The sequence below is a fragment of the Cadophora gregata genome (genome assembly GCF_030347475.1).
Source record: "Cadophora gregata isolate MNR1 chromosome Unknown scaffold_3, whole genome shotgun sequence".
Taxonomy (NCBI): domain Eukaryota; kingdom Fungi; phylum Ascomycota; class Leotiomycetes; order Helotiales; family Ploettnerulaceae; genus Cadophora; species Cadophora gregata.
The window spans coordinates 1,877,848-1,899,473 of NW_026695926.1; the positions used below are offsets into that span (position 1 = coordinate 1,877,848).

At 47.3% G+C, this 21,626-nt stretch overlaps 12 protein-coding genes across 12 annotated transcripts; 8 read left to right on the forward strand and 4 right to left on the reverse strand.

Moving 5' to 3' along the window:
- Positions 1–378: 378 nt before the first annotated feature.
- DLD1_1 (D-lactate ferricytochrome c oxidoreductase) lies at positions 379–2,282 on the forward strand (the record flags this gene model as incomplete). Its single annotated transcript, XM_058502723.1, has 3 exons — positions 379–515; positions 562–664; positions 711–2,282. 3 exons carry the CDS (start codon positions 379–381, stop codon positions 2,280–2,282), a joined length of 1,812 nt encoding a protein of 603 aa, XP_058361652.1.
- A 362-nt stretch (positions 2,283–2,644) lies between these two features.
- ONS95_009153 (uncharacterized protein) lies at positions 2,645–4,438 on the forward strand (the record flags this gene model as incomplete). The annotated part of the gene is made up of 1 exon (XM_058502724.1): positions 2,645–4,438. The coding sequence occupies one exon, from the start codon at positions 2,645–2,647 to the stop codon at positions 4,436–4,438; it is 1,794 nt and encodes a 597-aa protein (XP_058361653.1).
- Positions 4,439–4,466: 28 nt separating this feature from the next.
- ONS95_009154 (uncharacterized protein) lies at positions 4,467–5,264 on the reverse strand (the record flags this gene model as incomplete). The annotated part of the gene is made up of 1 exon (XM_058502725.1): positions 4,467–5,264. The coding sequence occupies one exon, from the start codon at positions 5,262–5,264 to the stop codon at positions 4,467–4,469; it is 798 nt and encodes a 265-aa protein (XP_058361654.1).
- A 259-nt stretch (positions 5,265–5,523) lies between these two features.
- ONS95_009155 (uncharacterized protein) lies at positions 5,524–6,559 on the forward strand (the record flags this gene model as incomplete). The annotated part of the gene is made up of 5 exons (XM_058502726.1): positions 5,524–5,722; positions 5,774–5,902; positions 5,961–6,109; positions 6,168–6,249; positions 6,327–6,559. 5 exons carry the CDS (start codon positions 5,524–5,526, stop codon positions 6,557–6,559), a joined length of 792 nt encoding a protein of 263 aa, XP_058361655.1.
- A 94-nt stretch (positions 6,560–6,653) lies between these two features.
- ONS95_009156 (uncharacterized protein) lies at positions 6,654–8,506 on the reverse strand. Its single transcript, XM_058502727.1, has 3 exons — positions 7,862–8,506; positions 7,395–7,777; positions 6,654–7,339 (listed from the first exon to the last, which is right to left on the reverse strand). Exons 2-3 carry the CDS (start codon positions 7,696–7,698, stop codon positions 6,669–6,671), a joined length of 975 nt encoding a protein of 324 aa, XP_058361656.1. The 5' UTR covers positions 7,699–7,777; positions 7,862–8,506; the 3' UTR covers positions 6,654–6,668.
- Positions 8,507–8,531: 25 nt separating this feature from the next.
- On the forward strand, positions 8,532–9,829 carry ONS95_009157 (uncharacterized protein). The gene has a single exon (XM_058502728.1). The coding sequence runs from the start codon at positions 8,831–8,833 to the stop codon at positions 9,587–9,589; it is 759 nt and encodes a 252-aa protein (XP_058361657.1). The 5' UTR covers positions 8,532–8,830; the 3' UTR covers positions 9,590–9,829.
- A 232-nt stretch (positions 9,830–10,061) lies between these two features.
- ONS95_009158 (uncharacterized protein) lies at positions 10,062–10,695 on the reverse strand. Its single transcript, XM_058502729.1, has 3 exons — positions 10,392–10,695; positions 10,244–10,336; positions 10,062–10,192 (listed from the first exon to the last, which is right to left on the reverse strand). Exons 1-3 carry the CDS (start codon positions 10,506–10,508, stop codon positions 10,172–10,174), a joined length of 231 nt encoding a protein of 76 aa, XP_058361658.1. The 5' UTR covers positions 10,509–10,695; the 3' UTR covers positions 10,062–10,171.
- Positions 10,696–11,149: 454 nt separating this feature from the next.
- On the forward strand, positions 11,150–12,301 carry ONS95_009159 (uncharacterized protein). Its single transcript, XM_058502730.1, has one exon. It carries the CDS (start codon positions 11,311–11,313, stop codon positions 11,950–11,952), a length of 642 nt encoding a protein of 213 aa, XP_058361659.1. The 5' UTR covers positions 11,150–11,310; the 3' UTR covers positions 11,953–12,301.
- Positions 12,302–12,467: 166 nt separating this feature from the next.
- Positions 12,468–14,496, forward strand: ONS95_009160 (uncharacterized protein). The gene is made up of 5 exons (XM_058502731.1): positions 12,468–13,005; positions 13,070–13,353; positions 13,404–13,500; positions 13,574–13,953; positions 14,003–14,496. Exons 1-5 carry the CDS (start codon positions 12,932–12,934, stop codon positions 14,227–14,229), a joined length of 1,062 nt encoding a protein of 353 aa, XP_058361660.1. The 5' UTR covers positions 12,468–12,931; the 3' UTR covers positions 14,230–14,496.
- A 53-nt stretch (positions 14,497–14,549) lies between these two features.
- ONS95_009161 (uncharacterized protein) lies at positions 14,550–16,275 on the forward strand. Its single transcript, XM_058502732.1, has one exon. The coding sequence runs from the start codon at positions 14,938–14,940 to the stop codon at positions 15,730–15,732; it is 795 nt and encodes a 264-aa protein (XP_058361661.1). The 5' UTR covers positions 14,550–14,937; the 3' UTR covers positions 15,733–16,275.
- An 845-nt stretch (positions 16,276–17,120) lies between these two features.
- On the forward strand, positions 17,121–18,161 carry ONS95_009162 (uncharacterized protein; the record flags this gene model as incomplete). Its single annotated transcript, XM_058502733.1, has 1 exon — positions 17,121–18,161. The coding sequence occupies one exon, from the start codon at positions 17,121–17,123 to the stop codon at positions 18,159–18,161; it is 1,041 nt and encodes a 346-aa protein (XP_058361662.1).
- Positions 18,162–18,181: 20 nt separating this feature from the next.
- Positions 18,182–21,610, reverse strand: ONS95_009163 (uncharacterized protein). The gene is made up of 3 exons (XM_058502734.1): positions 18,615–21,610; positions 18,432–18,533; positions 18,182–18,359 (listed from the first exon to the last, which is right to left on the reverse strand). Exons 1-3 carry the CDS (start codon positions 19,996–19,998, stop codon positions 18,232–18,234), a joined length of 1,614 nt encoding a protein of 537 aa, XP_058361663.1. The 5' UTR covers positions 19,999–21,610; the 3' UTR covers positions 18,182–18,231.
- Between the last annotated feature and the right edge of the window lie 16 nt (positions 21,611–21,626).

Genomic DNA, 21,626 nt, shown 5'->3' on the forward strand with positions numbered 1-21,626 from the left:
GCAGATCGGAACTTGGTTGTTCCGCCCCGAACATCTCTAAGCCGAGGCACCATGAACCAGAGCCAGATTACTGCTGATGGTCTAGTTTCACATCACAGCTAGAGGCCTGGAGTTCTTCACGCTTCTTTACACAGCTACAGCGTTGCTACAGTACATTGAAGCTTCACAGACCATATTCTATCTTTCTCGGAAGACTTTCCCCCCCTCGCGTGTGATCTGCGTTAAGAGCTGCACACAGCACCTCAGCCATTCCATATCCGGACAATAACTGAGGTTGAAGCAACACTTGTCAATCCGCAGCTCAATTTTGAGACGTATTTCATCCATCTCCACTATTTCTAATCTGTCAGGATCAAGATTGAACTATCTCTTTGCATAATGGGCGAATCAAAACAAGCAGCAACTCGCTTCTTCGGATATCCTCGAGCTGTTGAGGCACCAGTGACCCCATACAAAAAGAAGGAAGATGCAAATCCTGTGTTTACAGGTGTCCTGCTACTGACTGGCGCTTGGATGTTTGTCTTCTTTTCCAGTTTACTTCAGATCAACTGACATTACAAGTGTTGCCAAAATCCAGTTCCTCCAGCGCACGCTGTGGGCCAATGCAGGTTTCAATGGCCTTCGGGAACTACCATATCTGAAGGATTACCGAGAAAGATGGGATGTGAGTACAGGAAATGATATCCTCGTTAAGTATCTAACTTGTGTAGCCAACTGTGATACCAATTTCTGATTGCGGCTGTAAATCCAACACCAATGGCCTGGATCCGAAGTCTTTCCCTATCCTTCCAGAGGATATGCCTGGACGTTACCGTTCCGTTGCTGAGTATCATGCGCTGTACCTTTCAGGACAGCTCACACCAATGGCCGTCGTTGAGTCTCTTCTCCCCCTCATCAGAAGAGAAGCATCTCCAAAGTCACATCACTCAATTGCATTCATCGACAGCAACGTTGACGAGATCATGAAAGAAGCGAGAGCCTCCACTCAGAGATACAAAGATGGCTCGTCTCTTGGAATTATGGACGGAATCCCCACAGCCATCAAAGACGAAACCGATGTCGCTGGCTACAGGACCAGAAGTGGCCGTAAGCAGAATGACAAAGTGTTCTCACTCGCCGAAAAGTCGTCATGGCCTGTTCAGACACTCAGAGATGCAGGAGGCATTATCCTCGGAAAGCTGAATATGCACGAGTTGGGCGCTGACACAACCAACAACAACCCCAACTGGGGAACTCCACGCAATCCGCATAACGATCAATACTATACTGGTGGATCTTCAGGAGGTGCGGCTTATGTTGTTTCTGCTGGACTCGTGCCTTTCGCCATTGGAGCCGATGGAGGTGGTAGTATTCGCATCCCTTCGTCGTTTTGCGGTATCTACGGATTGAAGCCATCTCATAATCGTCTCGAAGATTTAGGAAGCACAGTCACCGTTAGTGGTCCTCTCGCCGCAACCGTCTCGGACCTGGAGATCACTTATCGAATCATGGCCGAGTCTGACCCCTCTGATCCGACTTGCTCCCTATTCACCAAACCGTGCGCCAAGCCTTCAGCCCACCGTCCAAAGATCATTGGTATCTACAAAGAGTGGTTCGAACGTGCCGATCCAGCTGTCTTGAAGCTTTGCAATGAAGTCATAACATACTATAAAGAGAAGCTCGGTTATCAAGTCGTTGAAATCACCATTCCTTACGTTCCCCAAGGACAACTTGCGCACGCTTTCACCATTCTCTCCGAGATGGCAGTACGCGCTCGTGCGAAGCCTTTCGACCCATCGAACTGGCTGGCTGGTCTAAACCCTGCGAATCAAGTTCTTCTTGCTGTTGGTGCCCAGACACCGGCACAGGATTACCTACTCGCACAGCAATTGCGGAACATGTTGATGCAGCATCTCGCATTCTTGTATCAGAAGTATCCAGGTCTCGTGATTGTTACGCCAACTTCACCCATGGCAGGATGGCCGATTGCTTCGGAAGGCGATCTGAAGTATGGAATCACAGACGGAAATACCAGTATCAGGAATATGGAGTATGTCTGGCTCGCCAACTTTTGTGGCAACCCTGCGATCTCATGCCCTGTGGGGTACGTGGAGCCTAAGAAGGGTAATGGACGTGTACCTGTGGGTATCATGGCTATGGGAGAATGGGGATCAGAGCTGGGATTGCTGGAATGGGGAAGAGAGTGCGAGAAGTGGCTGAATGAGGTTTCGCCTGATGGACGACAAAGACCAAGCAATTGGGAGGATGTTGTTGTGAATGCGCAAGGGAAGATGGTTTCGTGAGTCACGCCACACAATCACCAAAAGCTTCCCGAAACACTTAATATACCTTTGCTGTATTATCTCAAATTCTTTTAGTTTACTTTTATTCAGAGTTGATATAAATATAATGCCTCGAGGCTGTTGTTCGTCCAACCCTCGGATCCCATCGGCCTTTTGTGGGAGTGGGATCCGGATTAGTCATACAATCACCACAGGTTTTCCCCAGCAACCCACCAATAACATCTAAGCGGTTTCACTTCGTTGCACATCACTTTCATCCTGCTTTTCATTTATATGTCCCTCGTTTCTCCTTCTTTTCTTTGAATTATTCCTCAAATTGCAAACGCACAGTAATACGGTATCCGACTCCAACATTAGACACAATGACGAACACACCTTCGGATCACCTTTCACACTCGATACAATTCCTCCTGGACGAAACTCCTTCCATCGCTTCTGCTATCGCACAACGTTATCCCGATGGTGATATGGATACTTTCGATGAGTTGGCAGTCCTGAAAACGCTCCTCTGCATCCGCTCGCCTTCACCACCCATTCCCGACGATATTCTCACAAGTATCGACAGAGCCCTGCAATATGAGAGAGACCAAAAGCTGCTCACACACTCTTCATCGATCCCGCCCCTAACTACCTATCGATCTTCACCTATATCAAACGCTTCAAAAGTTAAGATCTCCGTTTGGAAAGGCGACATCACCACTCTCTCTGGTGTCACAGCGATCGTCAATGCAGCACATTCTCGCATGTTGGGATGCTTCCAGCCCCAACACAAATGTATTGACAACGCAATTCACGCAGCAGCTGGTCCACGTCTACGAGACGAATGCGAGGTTCTTATGACAGCGCAAAGAAGCGAAGAGCCAGTCGGACGAGCAAAAGTCACGAAAGGGTACTGCCTCCCAGCGGAGCATGTAATCCATACTGTTGGTCCACAGCTGGAACAAGGCTCGAAGCCGAGCGCAGTTGATATCAATGACTTGAAGAGCTCTTATGAGAATTGCTTGAATGCAGTTGAGGGGTTGAAGTCCATGGAGAACGGAAGAAAGGTCCTGGTTTTCTGCTGCATCTCGACTGGAATTTTTGCTTTTCCGCAAGCACTGGCTGCGAATATTGCCGTCAACAGTGTGAAAAAATGGATCGACGAACACCCAGAAACAACGATAACAGATATAATTTTCGATGTCTTCTTGGATGCCGATCTCGAGATCTATTCCAGTCTTCTATCTGCATCCGACGTGGCATCAATTCCCACAGCTCCAGCTCCCATCCCAGAAAACTCCTCGACCCAAACTGCTGCCAACTGGCTCGCACAAGCTGATACTCTTATCATATCCGCCGGCGCAGGACTTTCCGCTTCTACAGGTCTTGATTACACATCCACATCCGTCCTCTCCACCCATCTGCACGGCTACAAAAAGTACGGATTCCGTCGCCTGTACGACCTCTTCGGTCCCATCAACTGGCCAAGCCAGCAAGTGAAGTGGGGATATTTCTTCCACCACTTGCTCATGATCCGGAAATGGCCAAAATCAGACGTCTATGGCGACCTCCTGAAGATAACACGGCGATTCGAAAATGGAAAAGTACATGTCAGGACGAGCAACGCAGATGGCTTCTTCGTCAAGAATGACTTCCCTGAGGATATTATGAGTACCCCACAAGGACGATACCAATATCTGCAATGCGAAAAACCGTGCAGACAGGATGCCTACTTCCCTTCTGCTCCGCTGCTCGACGCTGCGATTCCTTTCATGGACCCAGTCACGCAAGAATTGACTGATGCCAGCAAAGTTCCGAAATGCACTTTCTGTGGTCGTGGATTGATGCTCTGTGTTCGGTCGGGTAGCGCTTTTACAGAAGTCCCGTACCAAGAGGGTGAAAAGAGGTGGAAGGAGTTTAGGAGGAATGTCCTCAGTAAGACGCAGGGATCGACGGTGATCTTAGAATTGGGAGTAGGCATGTCTACAGTTGGCGTATTGAGGTGGCCGAATGAGGATCTGGTTCGGAGGAGCAAAGGACGGGTGAAGTTGATTAGAGTCGGTCTCGAGAACGCCGGCGTCGTAGACTGGGACATGGCCAACGCCGTAGGAGTCAAAGGAGACGTCGGTGCCTTTTTGAAAGCTATCAAAGCTTCAGCCCCAAATCCAATTCAATAGATACCCTGTACAATACAATGCAAATTCATTACACCGCCGGCGGGTCCGGTAATTTCAACGCGTTCCCCGCCCCTCCATCAACGACTTTCCCCAACCCCTTCCCCTTCGGCCTCCTTCTCGCACTGGGCTCCAAATACCCCAAACCCATCGCACACCTCTCGTAATGAAACCCTGCGAAAATCTCCTCCTCCGCATTACCTGGCTCCATTACCTCGTTCAGGCAATGCACGCCATAACTCGCGTTGCGCATCAGACTCGTCGCTAAGCCGTCCATCAACACGCTTGTTTGCCGGTTCAAGAAGTATGCGCAATGTAGCGTGTGGAAGATCCGGGTGGTGAATACGTATTCGTGTTTTCCGGCTAACACTTCGGATGTGGGGAGAGTCTTGGATTGTGAGGAGGTGAGGTGGAATGTTAGGTTGCGGGAGAGTGCTAGGTCAAGGTAGTACTGGGAGAGGGAGGCGTGAAAGCATGGTTTGGGAGTCCAGCTGTAGTCCATTATGTCGAAGATGCAATTTAGAGCACGGGCTTGTGATGGAGATGTGCCGCAGTTGAGGATATTTCCTGGGGATATTTGGGGTGTGGTGGCTCGGGAAGAGTTGGGAGTGAAATGCAATTTTTGGAGGAGGAGTGTGGATGTGGTGATTGATAGGAGGAGAATTGTCAATGTCGTAGAACTAATAAAAGCGTATTTGAGTAATGTTCTACGGAACTCGGACATATGGTGCTGCTTGTCAGGGAAACCGTTCGGCTCGTCTTGCAAAAGACGGTCATTACTGGTGTCGTCTTCGAATGACTTTCGTGGGAGCTCGAACTTTGACGCCATATTGTATCGTCGTATCTGCCACTAGATAATTTAAACAAATGCTCTTATCTATCCAAAGAGTTGTCGTGGAGGCTGCTCTTAAGTGGTACGCTGCTCTGTCAGCGCTAAGGCTACCCAGGGGCGAGCTCTCCCACTTCTCCTCCTCCTCCCCTTCATACGCTGTGCACATGACGATCAGATGAATGACTAAGCTCTGATCTATACTCCGTTTCTCATTCCTGCCACGGCCATCACCAGTATCACTTTTCGTCAGCTCACTATGTCAAAATATGAACCCCTCCCACCAGAAGATGGCGCTCGGCCACGGCACCCGACACGAGCAGCCACGTTTGCCAAACAATCTATGCTTTGGATTACACACGCTGCATTTTTCCTTGTTTCCTTGACATTGCTCGTCGCGAGCTACAGTCGGAATAACCAGTCCTGTTCTTGTGCTCCTGCTGAGCCCATTATCTACTGTAAGCTTTCCTCGCCGAGGTGGTTTTCCATGCACTAACTTCATTTCTCAGCTCCAGCACAGCCAGCCGTAGAATATATTACGCAACAGTTCCATGGCGCCCTTAATCATAAATCAGCGTACAAAGGGACTCCAAGGAAAGAGTTAGATGATGCTTGGGATGCTCTCTCATCCGGCTCAAGTGAGTTCAAGATCCTATCCAGCACCACAATTTCACAGGCGCTGACCCAACCTTACAGTACTGCCTGGTCCCACCCTTTCCATCTCAGAAGAAGAACTGCATCTTATCGGGAAAGACTTTAGGGCCAATGCCACGGTCAAGATCCCAGATGAGTTCGGAGGCGGATACTTTGCTACGCTGGAAGTTTTCCATAATTTGCATTGTTTGGTAGGCTTTTTCATCTTCAGTACAGGATATTGAAGTCTGATAGTTGTTCGCGATACAGAATCTCGTACGTATGGCGACGTATATGGAACATTATGAGAAAGAGCATGCTTTTGGCGATCACTGGCTTCGCAATCATGTCGGTAAGCTACTACTTACCTTACTTCATCGTCGAATTTGGTTTTCGTCAGCGAGTCGGACTGACAGAGAGACGGAAAAGATCACTGCATTGACATGATCCGCCAAAGACTCACTTGTACCGCTGACATTGGTCTCGTTACGGCTGTGTGGGTTGATGGGTATAGTGAGCCGTATCCGGATTTCAGCACGAGACATCAGTGTCGGAATTTTGAGATGATTCGAAATTGGGCGATGGATAGGGCGTTGAATGTTTCGATGGAGGAAGTGGTTGCTGCGAGAGGGGCGGTTAGTTTGTCAGACACTCCAAAGTGAAGAATTGCACCTGCACGAAGATATCCATGAGATCCTACAATCACTGAGTCAGGCTTGTACATAATTCCACGAGAAAAATTGCATGACAAAGATGGTATTCAGAAACAATCTAATAGTCCTCTGGCCGATTCAGCCGTATATTATCAGGCACCCTCAACTTTCTCCTCGTCTGTACCGGATCCTCCTCTTTATTCTTCTTTGCCCACTCAACTAATGCCGAAAAATTCCTACACATCTTATGAACATTGAAATTCGCTGCTGGAATTGCATCCTGCCGGTTCCTCTTCTGCACCTCACCACCGTTATCTTCTTTCTCCTCATTCCCGAAACTTTCAACCCTCTCATCGTGCCCCTCCATCCACTCAAACGTAACCATGTCCACATCAGCATTACACATTAAACTCTGCAGCAACATATGAATGCAATGCTTCTGATGCATCAAATAAGTCTCCGTCGGCTTTTCCTCCCCATAATAATATTCCCAATTCACACTCTTCCTCAACCAATTCAGACAGTGGATCTGATGAAACACGTCAAATGTTGCGATGTACTGCCCTGGGTTACCAGCAGAGTCGGGCTCGAAATGTATGGATTTGCTGAGGCTGCGACCGGAGTAGCGAACGCTGGTCCAAGGGGTGAGGAATATGTCTTCGGAGAAGAAGAGCCAGGCGGCATCGACGGCGGGTGAGGGGTCTTGCATGAATATCGTGGTGTTGGAATGGAAAGCGCCGTTGAGAGTTTTGGGTTGCGGAGTGAGGTCAACTTCATCGAGGAGGGGGGCTGCTAAATGGTTAGACCATCTGTACACATATTGAGGACGATGTTGCTTCCTTACAGTATCCTGTAACTTGTTTCAAATCTGTATTCATCCCTGGGTATTCGTACCGGGCATCGGTCCATGTTTCTGGACAGATGCATTCCTCGCTGGCTAATATGTGTTGTCTTGGCCCGTTGTGATGCACAAAGACGATCGTGATGGTCAAGATTGTGAGCAATAAATTGACCAATGTTACTGCGTATGAGAACTCATGGCGACCTTGACGTTGGTTCTTTTCTGTAATGTCCGAATTTGAATGTTGATCTCGAAGTTCAAGTCTTTTGTATGATTGTTGCTGCCAGCGACATTTGATCCAGTCCATGGTCACTGTCCGTGGTTTACGGTATTGTCCCTACGCCAATAGGTAGTGCTTGGGTACAAGTAGCTGGTCTGTGTCAAGCCTTTGAGACAAGGCATTCGAAATTAACGTCACTAAAAATCTTAACTCAGCGGGGGATCGAAGAGTACTGGAAACTTGCTCGCACAAAGTCTGTCGACTGTGAAGTCGTAAAAGAGATCCTATTGGCAGAGATGGATGTTGAACTTGACGTCAACACTAAATTCACTGCATGGAACTGATCAAACATTCTGCGTACAACACCTTCCTAAAATAGAGCTGTGCCACGATTTTGAGTATTTGAAAAGCTCTGTGGCTCTTGGGGTATGATTTGTGACGTTGACTTCCATATCAGACGCCATGATTGGGGCAATGTTGACCAGGCTATCAGGTATTGCTGCTTTTACACAACAAGTCCAGAGGCTCGGATCCAACCACAAATTTGTCTCGATGGGATCGTAAATCTCGGGCGTATCAGGACATCCATCAATTGATCACCTTCCTCATTCGGCCATCGGTTTAGTGCTGATGTGAATCCGACATATGGCTTGGCACGCATCGTGCAGGCTGAAACCAAAAGTGCTTATTGTATGTTTGTCCCGCTGTGCCGTTCGATTTGGATGAATGTGAATTGACGTAAAGCCAGATTTTTATCCCCGGTGGCAGGTGTTCAAGGATCAAAACAAGCTGTGTGCATGGACTTGAGCGGGGCATACCTACAATCCGAGCTAGTGCTGAGATAAACACTGAAATATCACCAGTCACATTTTCTTTCTCGCAGAATCAGTGCTCAGGTAAGAAGCACCTATATCTCGCACATGAAGATCCCACGCAATGTAAATCATTCCTATCTCGGAAGTTCCGGTCTGCATGTTTATCAGCCGGACCTAATCAGCCCGTTTTGACCTAAAATCTCGCTTACTGCGACCCCGCCCCCTTTTCGCTTAAGCGAGGTAAGCAAACGACGACATCGAACTGTGACGGCAGCAGCACATTGCCCCTCGTGCTGAGAGTGAATGCCAGACTTGTCCACCGCTCACTTTCTTTAGACTTCAAAGTGCTCGTAGTGTTGCCATCCAAGTATTCGTGGTTACTGTTATGACAGCATTGGATCACGATGCCTACTATGGATCAATTGTCAGGTCTCTTCAGAAAAAAGTCGTCGGAGTCATCTAAAGATGATGAGAGCCAGCAACCATTTCTACCTGAAAATATTGCTGTATCCAAAGGGGCCAAAATTCCTTCATCCTTTCGAATTAAGCACGTTGTCATCCTTATCGCAACAGCAATATCCAGCATTACTATCCTCGGTCTATTCTACGCAGTTCTCAGACATCCAGACCCGACGCCGATACCGACATCTTCATCAGTTGTCCCAGATCAAATCTTAGAATGCGGAACCTCAGCATCAGAAGCTAGGTCAAAAGGCTGCGTCTTCGATGTCATGAACTACGCATGGATACCAACTCCGTGCTTCAACAAAACTCTCTCTGATGAGTACTGGGAAGGGCTAGTCTCTCACGGAATCGAATTCTGGAGCGATGCTTCAAGATCGGAACTTTTGTCTCACGAAGATATTCTCGCTGCAAGGCATGAATATTCATACACCTCGTGGCTGCTCCACCTCAAGCATTGCCAGTATCTTATCCATCGACAACTTCAGTGCCTGACTTATGGCACCCCGGTGGACAATGTTTCAAGGAACATTTCCCATGCAGAGCATTGTCTGGAAGAAGTCAGGAGTCCTGGAGATATCAAGACTATGCTGTTCACTGGGACAGCATATTTGAAGTGTGCTCAGGGAGTTGGGGATATTGGACCGATCTATTGGAATGATCCTCCGAAATCTGCAGAAGTTCATCCAAGATTGCTCTGAAGTTGTTTAAAGGAGTTTTCAGTATCTATTGTCATTAAATTTTGAGGGGAATGGATGTAGGGGAAGAAATGCATTGGTTTCCATATTTGCTTGGGGGGCCAAGGCGGTGTTTGAAACCATACAGTACGGGGTCTACTGGGTCTACTCACTTATGAGAAGTCTTTTAAAGCTTGGATCTACCCTTGTTAGGGCTTTCTTATCCATAATAAAACAATCAAGGAACTCAATTGCAAAAACTCCAGAAACTTGACTCACATCGACCCTCATTTTCTATAATTTTGAGATGAAACTACGATATGGACATGACGATAGCTCATGGCAACATAAGCCAAACTTAACGGTATAGAGAATCATGGAAAACAAGAGAAGTTTGATATTCCAAAAACTCATCTCAAAAATCAAGAAGGACCACAAAAGAAACTTCACCGACTTCACAAGGTTGATCATAGCGAATGAATAGATAGCTCTAGGTGTAAAAGTTAAGAGAATGAGTGTCATATTATGCTTCTACAAACTCTGAGTTAAGCTAGAGCCATCCGAAGATATCCAAGCCATCTCATTGTTGCCACAGATGTGATCCGTTCACAACTTCTTGGGGATACACTACGTATTTCCGTCAGCGATGATATGTGAGTTAATGATTCGAAGACCTACTCTCTCCTTGATGAGCTTTCTGAGTTTATCCGGGTCGGCATCATCGACCTCAGTCTCCTCGGGAGCAAACTTGCAGCCGTAGAACATGGTTGCCTGCACGATATGAGTTATTGTTCCTCGTTCTTTACAGCAAATATGTGGCACTCACGAGTCCACGGTCATTTAACTCAGATCTCTCAGCAACGGCGTTGGCTACGGGAGCAGCGATGGTTTGGCCAACCAAGGTTGAAGCAACAATGGCAGCGAGGACGGAGAGGACCTTCATGTTGAGTATTTGGTAGGGATTAAGAGGATTCTTGAATGGATGTCAGAGATTTACAGCTGGACAGATGTTGAGAATGGAAAGAGTTTATTACAAGAGTCCGATGATAGCTTTATACATCAGGCTCCCTCGCTTGAATGCTCCTATCAGCTCATTGTTGGATATGGTAACTCACTGCTGCAGCCAAGATCTAGCCAGAGACATTTAATGCTACAAGGAGCACTTACTCTGACCTTCCTATTTGGAGTTTGGTCCGATAATGAAACTACACTATTGATCAAGAGGATTCATGGCTGTAAGAGATTGGCAGAACGAGCAAGGATTAAAGAAGCTGGCACACTTTCAAGGTTCTTCTGAATTAAAGTGCATGTGTCAAACGTGCAGTGGCAGCAACCAGTACATTCAGCCTAAGTGTGAATGACATGTTGGGACCTTGACTGGACGACACGGAGGTGGCAAAAATGTACGGCTGACTGCTGTATACCTTCTTGAGCGGCACGGATCATAACATGATTTCTACTTCTCAAGGTAACAAGTGCGATTGGTTTACCCTCCCGCTACATTCTTACCGTGTGTCTGATGATACACAGTAAGATTACATCACTGTTCTAGAGCCGGTGGATTCAAGAAGTAGCCAAACTGGAGCAGGAAGGCCATAACACATGAAACAACACACCGTGGGGGAGATTTGACCGCATTGCAGCCTTCGCTATTTCCAGACTGCCGCAAGCCTTTTAGACTGGCAAAAATTCTCTAATCCATCTCTTCACATTATTTTCGTCTCTTCTCGCCATCAACAGATGCCATGGAGAATACTCGAGAATTTTCGTTGCTCTTATCCGATAAGGACGATAATCTTTCACTACTGGAGAAAGGAAATGCGGATATAGAACCAACAAAGATCCAAAATTTCCATCGCCACTGGATATTGTATGCTTTCTTCGCAGCTGTACTACTGTTGGTCAGTCTGTCCGAAGCATTTTTGTGGTCTCGTTACGAGAAACCAAATGGTCAACCAGACAACACCATTACGCTCAAATGTGGGAAAACCCCAGAAGAAGCTCGAAGTCTGGGATGTCAGTTGGATGTTATGGTCTATGCTTGGACACCACCTCCATGTCTTAACAACACACATGCCCTCATGTACTTTCATTCGCAAAAATGGCCGTTCTGGAAACATGAGAACAGGACTGAGGAGATTCCCGCCGAGGATATCTTGGCAGGGAAGTACGAGAGGTACTTTTCGACTTGGCCATTCCACGGTGCTCATTGTCAATATCTGCTTTCGAGGAATCTCCAAGTACTTCCCACTGGCGGCCCCCTTAACGACTACATGCGAGATCGAGAGCACAACACGCACTGTTTTGATGAGGTCCGAGCGCCTACTGATCCGAGGAGAACGTTGGAGGTTGGAATGGCCTATTCATCGTGTGACATTGGAAAATGAGATCTAGGACATTGTGGTCTGAGTGGGTATCATTCAGGGAGAGGAGGCAAATCAACGTTTTTCAAGAATGGGCAAGAATATGAGAGTACGATTTTCGTGGTGGCAATCATTTGCACTCAGTTGCAAGGAAATTCATCGTGTACAAGAATCACACTATCTCGAGAGTCTCAAGTAGGTGGTGAAGTTAGTCAGCTGTTGCTCTGGGCACACAGAATTTTAAGCGAGGTGAACTAAAACAATGCCTCGAGGTATTGTTTGTGTGCAGGTATTCAGAGTGAAGCTTTTAGAAACTACGTCTTTGACGTCTTTGAATTTTAGGACATCCTAGAGTGCGACGAGACTTCCGGAGAATTCGTTGGCGTCAGGCAGCAGAGATCTTTAGATGGTGTTTGTGGATATCGGGCAATATCAGGCGGCGTGCGCTAGTCAGGAAGTGAACGGGTTTTCACCGAACTATGCCGGAAGCGCATATAGATAACTAATTCGCTGTCGAGACGAGTCAGATGTGGAAGGGAGTCGCTTTGGGAATTGCATAGTATTCCGCCGCTAAGTTATGCACAGCTTACTAGGCTTACATGAGGCGAGCGAATCTCTGCAGGAAACAACTTCGATCAACCTCAGCCATCTACGTATATCAAACCCACTGTACAGAGATGGTGGGAGAATCGGGATCATTCCTCTTGTACATATTGTGTAACGTTGCGAAGACGACTCGCTCGTCACTTAGTGGCGACCCTCCATGGCGAGCGGGATGTCCGGTTAAATCATTCTTACGCCGCATTCAGGGCACCTCAAGCATCAAGATCGACTACTAGGACTTTCGGGGAGTCTTAAATGCCGAGGGTGTGTCTCGACATGAGATGGCAAAGTTGGCTGTAGGAGGAATTTTTCCCATGTCACACCGAGAACCAAGGGAACACTTCTAGCTGCTCTGTCTCGCACGAGGCAGGTGCTCCAGAAAGCGCTCCAGAACAACAGAATGTATGTCCGAACCCATCAAGTCAATTACTCGTCGCTACCTGGCGGAGAGGATCAAGAAAAGAGGACAAGTAGGTGAGATACAGCTTCAGCCCATCGCCATCTTGCTCCTGATCACTTACATTTCATTTTCGTGAAGACATACCAAATATTGGAGCGGAAGGCCTAAAGTCATTCTCGTCTTTGTTCTGATAGCACTAACCACCGGTGCCTTCATTTACACCTTATCACAAGCCTTCCGACCCGCATCCATTCGTTGTGAGAAGCCTCGCACTCGCCAGGAATGGAGAACACTCTCAACCACAGACAAACTCAACTACATCCAGAGCATCAGATGTCTCCAAAATCGTCCTTCTGATCTTCCAACTGGCGGAAGCCGCTATGATGACTTTCCATATATTCATCCTGCGGTTGGCTACACAAGTAAGTTAACCACCGGTCACGTTTAGCTATTGGTAACTGACATATCATAGGTCACGAGAAGTCCAGCTTTCTTCCATGGCATCGATACTTCCTTCACATCTACGAAGAACGTTTGAGAGACGAGTGTGGGTACGCTGGACCATTGCCGTAGGTACCCATTTAGAAGAGGGACCGCAGATGGATTTCCCCGTGTCATGCCAAGCTGATCTGAGTTCTCTAGTTATTGGAACTGGGTTCTAGATTACCAAGATCCAGCAGCCTCTCCAGTCTTTGATACACAGCTTGGCTTCGGAGGCAATGGTGATGCCGCACTCGGTGAGAGTCAAATAGGCGGCGGTCATTGTGTGACAGATGGCCCTTTCGCTATGACTACCGCACGGTACATTGACACGAAGGTTTACCCCCATTGCCTTTCTAGAAACTTCAGGAACGATACGTCAACAGGTCATTTCACCGGGAAACTTATTCAGCCCAACATGGTGGAGAAGATACTTGATGAAGACGATCTGCTTTCATTCACTTTGAAGCTGGAAGACGCCCCTCACAATACGATACCTTTTGGTATACGAGGAGACTTCTTGTCATTCAATGCTCCTGCAGGTAAGTTGGTGTAATGTGATTGATGCTTGTCGATATTGACATTTTATAGATCCATTATTCTTCTTGCATCATGCGCAGCTGGACAGGTTGTGGTCGAAGTGGCAAAATAAAATACCAGGAAGGCGTGGAACATATGACACAAAGCACTCAGAGGAATCAGATGAGAAGGCAAGCTTAAGGGATGTGATCGAGATGGGAGATATGGCATCGGCAATAACGGTTGCGGATATCATTGACACCGAGGATGGGATTCTGTGCTACAACTATGATACCTGAGTTACAACTCAGCCTGCTTACGCTGTGATGAGATTAACCACGACTATGCAAGTCAACACTGTCAAGTAACCTCTTTAGTGTGCCATTTTGTCGTGATGCTGTGATCAGTCGTTGGCATAGTGAGGCGACAAAAATAGGGCCTGCAAGATTTCTGGCTGAATACGTGCAGATCCGCGCGTGTTGGGTGCATACTAAGTCAGCAGAGCCACCGAATCAACAACGCAACATCAATATGGCACGTCTGAGGGATTTCCAGGATACTGCGGCTAATACTTAAACCCGCCACAAGAATTCAAAGCCGGTAATAAGATTGTCCAGCCCATACTAAGCTTCGCAATACTCTTTGCGGCACATGCGGCGCTGCTGTATGACGCGGGGTAGGTGAGCACTAGATCCTCTCATAGCGGCTTGATTATGCAGCAATTCTCAACCAGTCATTTACGGTCGTTCCACAACATTCCATGACAATAAAGCAGCGACAGAAAGTTCATCGATCTCTGTCCACAATTGAGCACAAATGATGTCTCCGAGCTTACTCTTGTGCATGCAGTGGACTTGATCTACCAACCCCCAAGTTCAAGTCAATACCGATATGGTCATGGAAACCCGCGGGGCTACAGAGTGAATTCTTTGATTTTCGTTGCTCCCCAACACCAGCAAAATTTTCATGACCATTGAAAGTGCTTCAGCATAAAGACATCGCACAAGATGCCAGGATATCGGGATTACGAAAGACTTGAACGGAGGTCACTAGAAGATAGTGGTTCTTTGAATACTCTCGAAACAATTGACGAGGATGAAAAGCACCTGGAAAATACCCAGATTCCTGAGAAAAACATCATTCGGAGACAGTTCAATCGGCATCAGCTTTTGGCCAGTATCCTCGTCTTCTCTGCTCTTATCATCTCTGTCGCTCTCCTTCTGATTGTTCCTCGATATCTTGCCAAAAGCAAACCAAAAGAAACCAGAATCATGAACCTCCAATATATCGGCGACGAGACACAACATGACTTCCTCAATCCACCTCAGCCGGATGCCGTTCTCACAAGCGTCAACACGAGCTGTGGAAACACACCTCGTATTGCTCGCTCACTTGGCTGTGTGTTTGATGTTATGTCTTTCGCGTGGGTGCCAGCTGAATGCGTGGATACGGAGATGCATCAACGTTACATTGATGAGCGGAATTGGGAATTGTATGAGGACTACTACCTGACGAAACGTCTCTCGATGGATGTGGTGCTAGCAGGCGAATATCGCTGGCTGTTCTCTTCGCAGACGTATCATATTGCACACTGTGTATATACGTGGGAGAAACAAGGGAAATTCCTGTTTGCAAAGAGTAGAGAAGATGAGAAGTGGATTGATGATGGGAGCTTTTCATCTCACCACACGACGCATTGTGTTGACTATATCTTGAAGAGGCACGTTGAACCGAATAAGGTCTCTACCATTTGGAATGAGGCGAAGGATTGTTATGCTGTGGATACGATCGGAACACTGTAATGGGAATCGGGGCCGGGGCAGTTGACAAGAATTGACAAGCTGGTTAGAGATTTATTAGTCTTCATAATTGCAAGAATCTCGGAATGAGGGATCCTAAATACTCAAAACATCTTCCTAAGTCTAGCTTCTCAGATCACTACTTCTGAAAGATAATCTATGGCACAAGATCTTCTTTTCTGCTTTCAGTTTAGGTGTGTCTCAATATCCTCCTCCAAGTCCTGCCTCGAAACTTCTTCCCATCCTGCCGTTCATGTCCGGTCACTGTCTGCTCGCACTCCTTCACACGCTCCTTTTCTCCTTCCTCGCTGTTGGTATCCTCAAGGTTCCAGTACCCGTAATCATTCAATATGTCAAGATTATCCGCACAGAATATTAGATCTTGTCTGAGGGTGAAGAATGGTTTATCTGGAAATGCTTTCCTCCTGACTTCACTCAGTCTCTCAGCATCTTTCATTCGCGCCCGGCAGACTCGTAATGTCTCCTCGTAGCGTTTCTCGATTGGTATTAATTCTTTTGCGATGATAAGACAAAGAAAGAAGAATCCTTCCAGAAGCATACCCCCCAATAATCCAAATATGAAGGTAAAGCCATACATTCGATTTGCAAACAAGAGTTACAGGATCGCTCGTCGGTTGTGGTATGGTTATATAACAATGTCGCAATTGACTGAGTGGCGAAAATTATGGTGGGCATTTTGTGAATCGCAGGGGATCTAAATTTGAGGATATTTGAGTAATGCAAATGAGCATGAAGATGAAAAGTGGTCAGTAGGGCGAAGCTTACCACATCGCGGTTCCATGAGTGACGTTTCTTTCATTTGTTTAGAAATTGAAACATCACCAATATAGGAGTGTAAGCGTAGCTATTCTGCCTTTAGTGTAGCTCCAAAAGCCAACTATAGCGATGTATACATTGTGAAGATATCATCGTGGTTTTCGGGGCAATTTAAGGCTGTATGTAGCGTCTCGCTTATTTTCCACTATCATCGTTAGGCAAGATATGTAGAACTGAGGTATTGTATAGAAGCGGCAGTTCAATGACTGTTTTATGAATGGGACAAAGTAGAAGCAAAGATCAATCTAACTCTCAGCATGTTACCCCTTGAATAATAGGACTCGAAAGGTTGAAATACTGTTTCGCCCACGCTCAAGACCAAGGTTTTTATTCAAAAATCTAAAGCAGACGGTGAATACTAGACGCATCATGGACAGGCTCGCAATGATACGGTAAACTAGCATTACGGGCGCCGTCGATTTGTTGGCCCGTCTAAAAAGGCGTCCACAGCAGAGTCACTATTCCTTCTCGAAATCACACTTTCGAAAATTGTATATTTTCTCTTTCCGAGACAATTCATTCGACAAAATTATCACCACCACAAAAACCTCAAGATGATGGAGTCAAGTCCAAACCCAAAACCGGCAGCATCTCGTGGCTGTCGAGAAAGAAGAAAACGTGGACCGAAAACCACCTACACATTTCGCGTCGCTCCAAAGCCAACTCCAAATCCTTCTTGGATTCAATACACCTCTTCCAAAGGCGAAAAGTCATGGCTCGAAATGAGAACTTCGGGTGATCTCCCCGATCCAGAGGTTGTTGAGTCAATCCCAACAACAGAAAACATTCAGAAACGACAAGAGGAGCCAGCACCCTTGCCTTCCAATTACGATGGGTCAAAATTACTGAAGTTCTGTAACCTTGCACAGGAAATCTGCCCTTCGGGAACGGCAATACCAGTTACCTCTCCGCTTCCAACCCAGAGGATCACAACCTCCACGTCGAGCAATGGCGTCCCCTCAGATCTCCACCCTACAATGGGCCAGGAGGTAATGTTGGCTCTGGGGATACTCGCTGTGATGTTTCTCACACTGTCAGCAAGCCGGTTTTGGTCTTGGCTGTGCAAGAGGAACAGTGTGGATAATAAGGAGTCGAAAGTGATTTTCAGGAGATTGTGTGAATTAAGGCCAAGAGAAACTGGTACTTCAGACAGGAAAGAGGATCCAGAAAAGACCATAAAAACAGAAGGGAAGCTTGCAGATATTCTGGATGAGAGACTCAGCCTCTCCCAACCCATCACATTCATCTCTTTATCACCCAGTCCGCCCGGCTCGCCCAGCTCATCATGCTCGACCCCGTTACCCTCCTCAATGGAAGTCATCGTCGCCGAGTCCACGCCTACTACTATCACAAACATACCGTATCATCAGCCAAGGAGGTTCATACCACACGCTATTCGATATGAAAATAAAACGTTTCAGATGGAATGTTACAGGCGCCAGAAAGAACAGGATGAGAGAGTTAGGCAGGGAATGGATTTTCTGAGACCGTATTTAGCGGTGAGGCTGAAGAGGAAGAGGAGGTTGGAGAAGGAGAAGGTGACGAAGAGGAGGGAGGTCGTGAAGAGGGGTGGGTGGGTAGGAGTAGGAAGGTAGTGTGATTTGAAGGATGAGAGTTTAGTAGAAGGGTGGTGTATTAAAGGCTATACAACAATGCTCAAAGCTCTCAAGCAAGCCGTGATAACTCCCTACATTCATCTTTTGCCAGATTATGGTCCTGATCTTGAATAACTTTGTCGGTCTCTTTGTGTGTACATCCTTTGGTTTCGGTCGCGAGGAAGAGCAGAAGTAAGACTGGATGATACACGTCTATTAGTCTCGCGTCTCTCAGCCCTGTCTCCTATTCTCATCCAAGAAGTTACTCACTACTAGTTACCGTATTCGACGCAGCCCAGATAAACGCAGCTTTCGGACCCCAATTCAATTCTCGAGTATTGATGAAATACGGCGTCGTGAACGCAATAAGCCCTGTCACAATTAGAATCAGGTTACTCTTTCCTTTTCCATCTGGCAAATATAATAATACCTCGATGTGGATTGAGGACTTACAAGCAGTGACATGATTCACACCCGTACCCAAACCCACCACCCTCCCCCGAAACTCCGGATCCACAATCTGACTACACAACTTCGCTACCACCAACCCCCCTGAGAACGCAGAATACACAAACCCATGCACAACCACGCAGATCAACAGAATCACCCCAGCGAGGTCGGAGTCCGGCATGATGGTGAACGGAACAGCTACACCGAGCATACACACAGCTTGAAAGAAACTCCCCACTAGAACCAGCACCATCATACTTTTGGAGCTCTGTATTCCTTGCTTGGTGCAGAGATATAAACCGAGGATTGTACCGAGAAGGTTGGCGATATTGTTGTAGATGGATGCGTGGAATGGATGATTCACGCCAGAGAGTTGGAATACGACTGTGCCGTAGGAAAGGAGGAGCCAGATCCCGGAGGAGGAGTTGGTTAGGAATAGGGAGATGCAGAGGAGAGTGTGACGACGGTCATGGTGAGGGTGGTGTTGGGGGTGGGAAGTCCAGAGGTCGAGGTATAGGTACCGGCTTAGAAGTGATTGTGACTGTTTGATTTTCCGCTGTGAACCAATGTCTTCCTGGATTTCTAGGATTTCTTTGTCAATCTCGACGTCCAGTGTATGGAGGGAAGTGCCGTGGCCGCGGAGCAGGATGAGAGAATGGCGAGCTGCGTCGAGGTGTCCTTCCCCTTTACCTCGTCCATGGAGGAGTAACCACCGCGGAGACTCAGGCGTGAACAAAACAAGGATACACAGCAGGGACGGAATCGTAATGTGGCATGTCAACGGGATCTTATAAGCCCAGCTCGTCTGTAAATGCTGCGTGAAATTGTTCGTCACTGCACCGAGCACACCACCTGTACAGAACCAGAGTGGAAAGAGAGACGAAATTTTGTGTTTGAGATGTGCTGGCGCGGTCTCGGATGTATATATATTTGCGGAGGAGATGAACAGGCCGTTTGAGAGACCGATTATTATCCTCCTTGCATAGAGACCGCTTACGGGTGAATGTTTGAGCTGTAGACCCGATCCGAGGATCGAGATGAGACTGGCGAGCCAGAGGGTTTGGCGACGGGAGAGAGTGTGTTGTAGGAGAGGGGTGGCGCAGAGGAGGAGACCGAGGATGGTGCCGAGGTTGATGAAGGAGGCGGCGAGTTGTTGCGGGATGAGTCCCATGTTGTAGCCGGTGGGGGTGAGGGGGTCCGGGTGGCCGTAGGTGGTGAGGAAGCCGGTCATGGCTTGGAAGCCGGAGATGGAGGTTGTGCTGAAGCCGACTTGGCAGTGGGCGAGGGAGGGGATGAGGTAGGATATGATGGTCCTGAGGGAGGGCGAGGAATGGAGGGTGATGGATTTGGGTTTTGTTGGCATGGTGGTAGTGGAATTTGGGAACATCGTCTTGGGAAAATGAGGTTGGAATTTGAAGGAGATAATCTGATTGTAGGATTTACATTCTTGATGGTATAGTTCACTTGTACACCGCTCCTACCTTTCCTGTACTCGGCCTGTGCGGCCTTCTGCGTCATGAAGTTGTACATGTACATCTCCTCCACACTTTTTATGCCCCATGGTAGGTTATGTGTGAATTGACTGAAGGGTTTGTAGGATCGTGACATATCGGCCCGGCTCGTTGCAGTGGGGCTAGATACATAAACGAGGTAGAGAAGGATTGGAAGAAAGCGGCCTGACGAATTTAGCGAGGAGACTGCCCAATCACTTGGTAACCATATGAAGGTGCGAAGTATAGACGTTCGGGGAATGACCAAGTGATTCATGCATTGATAATTGCGAACCACAAGCATCAAATCCACGAAAGTATTGCGGGAGATGTTGATAGTTGATGCCTAATTTTGGGATTGGTGGACACCAAATCGAGCACGAAATCCACACACCATGCACGAGGACTTCTACACCATGAACAAGACCATTCCAACCAGGGGGGTTCAATTCATGTCCATGTAACCTCCAGTGAGTAAATTTATAGGAAGAAAATATCAACGACCGTGAATTTCCACACAGGAGAAGATGAAAGACACGCTGACAGAGATGGCTCTACCACGGCATTGACAGGTTTTCTTTTCTAAGGAAAAAATAGAAATTGAGTGGCAAAGGCAGAGAGAAGATGCATGGTCTGTTGCGTTTGCAGAGGAGTGATATATAAGAAACTAAGAGGACACGAGTAGAACAGGAGGCGGGGTCATATTGCCCCTCATCTGGGCCACTTGACGACCAGAACAGCAAAAACAAATGGATCGAGGGATTTTAAACACCGAAAACAGTGAAAAGTGGTAAGAAGAGGTATTTTGATCTCCGCAGCACTTTATTTCTTGTCGGCGAGCAATCTGGATGCGTTTCTCATGGACGTGGTCGTTCGTTCCATGGTTGCCACGTGCTCAGCGCCCTGCCCTGCCCTTCCATCCAAATTCGGGGGACTCTTTCCTATATGTACCTTTTGCGACGTGCAACAAAACGAACCTTGAGAAACTACCTTGTCGTCATCTCATCATTCCGTCATTTCGTCATCTCGAGTCACGATTGTGGAGCCGGTGACATCAAACCTGAGTCGTTGGAACGGTGGTGACGCGACGCTGAGCAGATGTGGCTGAGGGAGCTAGACCATTAGTGCGACAAGCCACATGCTCAGCCACATTGTAGTGGGTGATCAGATTAGATGGGGGCTTGGCGCTGTGCCGGATTCCGATGGCTGTGTGAGGGAGGAGAAGGCAAATGCGATGGTTGAGAGTGAGAGTCATAATGAGGTGGGACAGGATAAGATTTGATTTGATTGAGATCAGACAAAGGAAGTAGACTCATTAGGAGATAGGAGATGGTAGACAGATAGGTAAGGATGTAATGCTGCTCTTAGGTGGGTAAAATGTAGTGAACAAACGCACGCGGGTTTTTTGGGCATGCCTCCGAAACGCGATACACATGGCAGATTAGGATCCATCCCGGAATTCGATAGAGAGAGAAGTGGATATGTGCTTTATAGGGAACTCATCCGACGGGCAGTTCAATTCAAC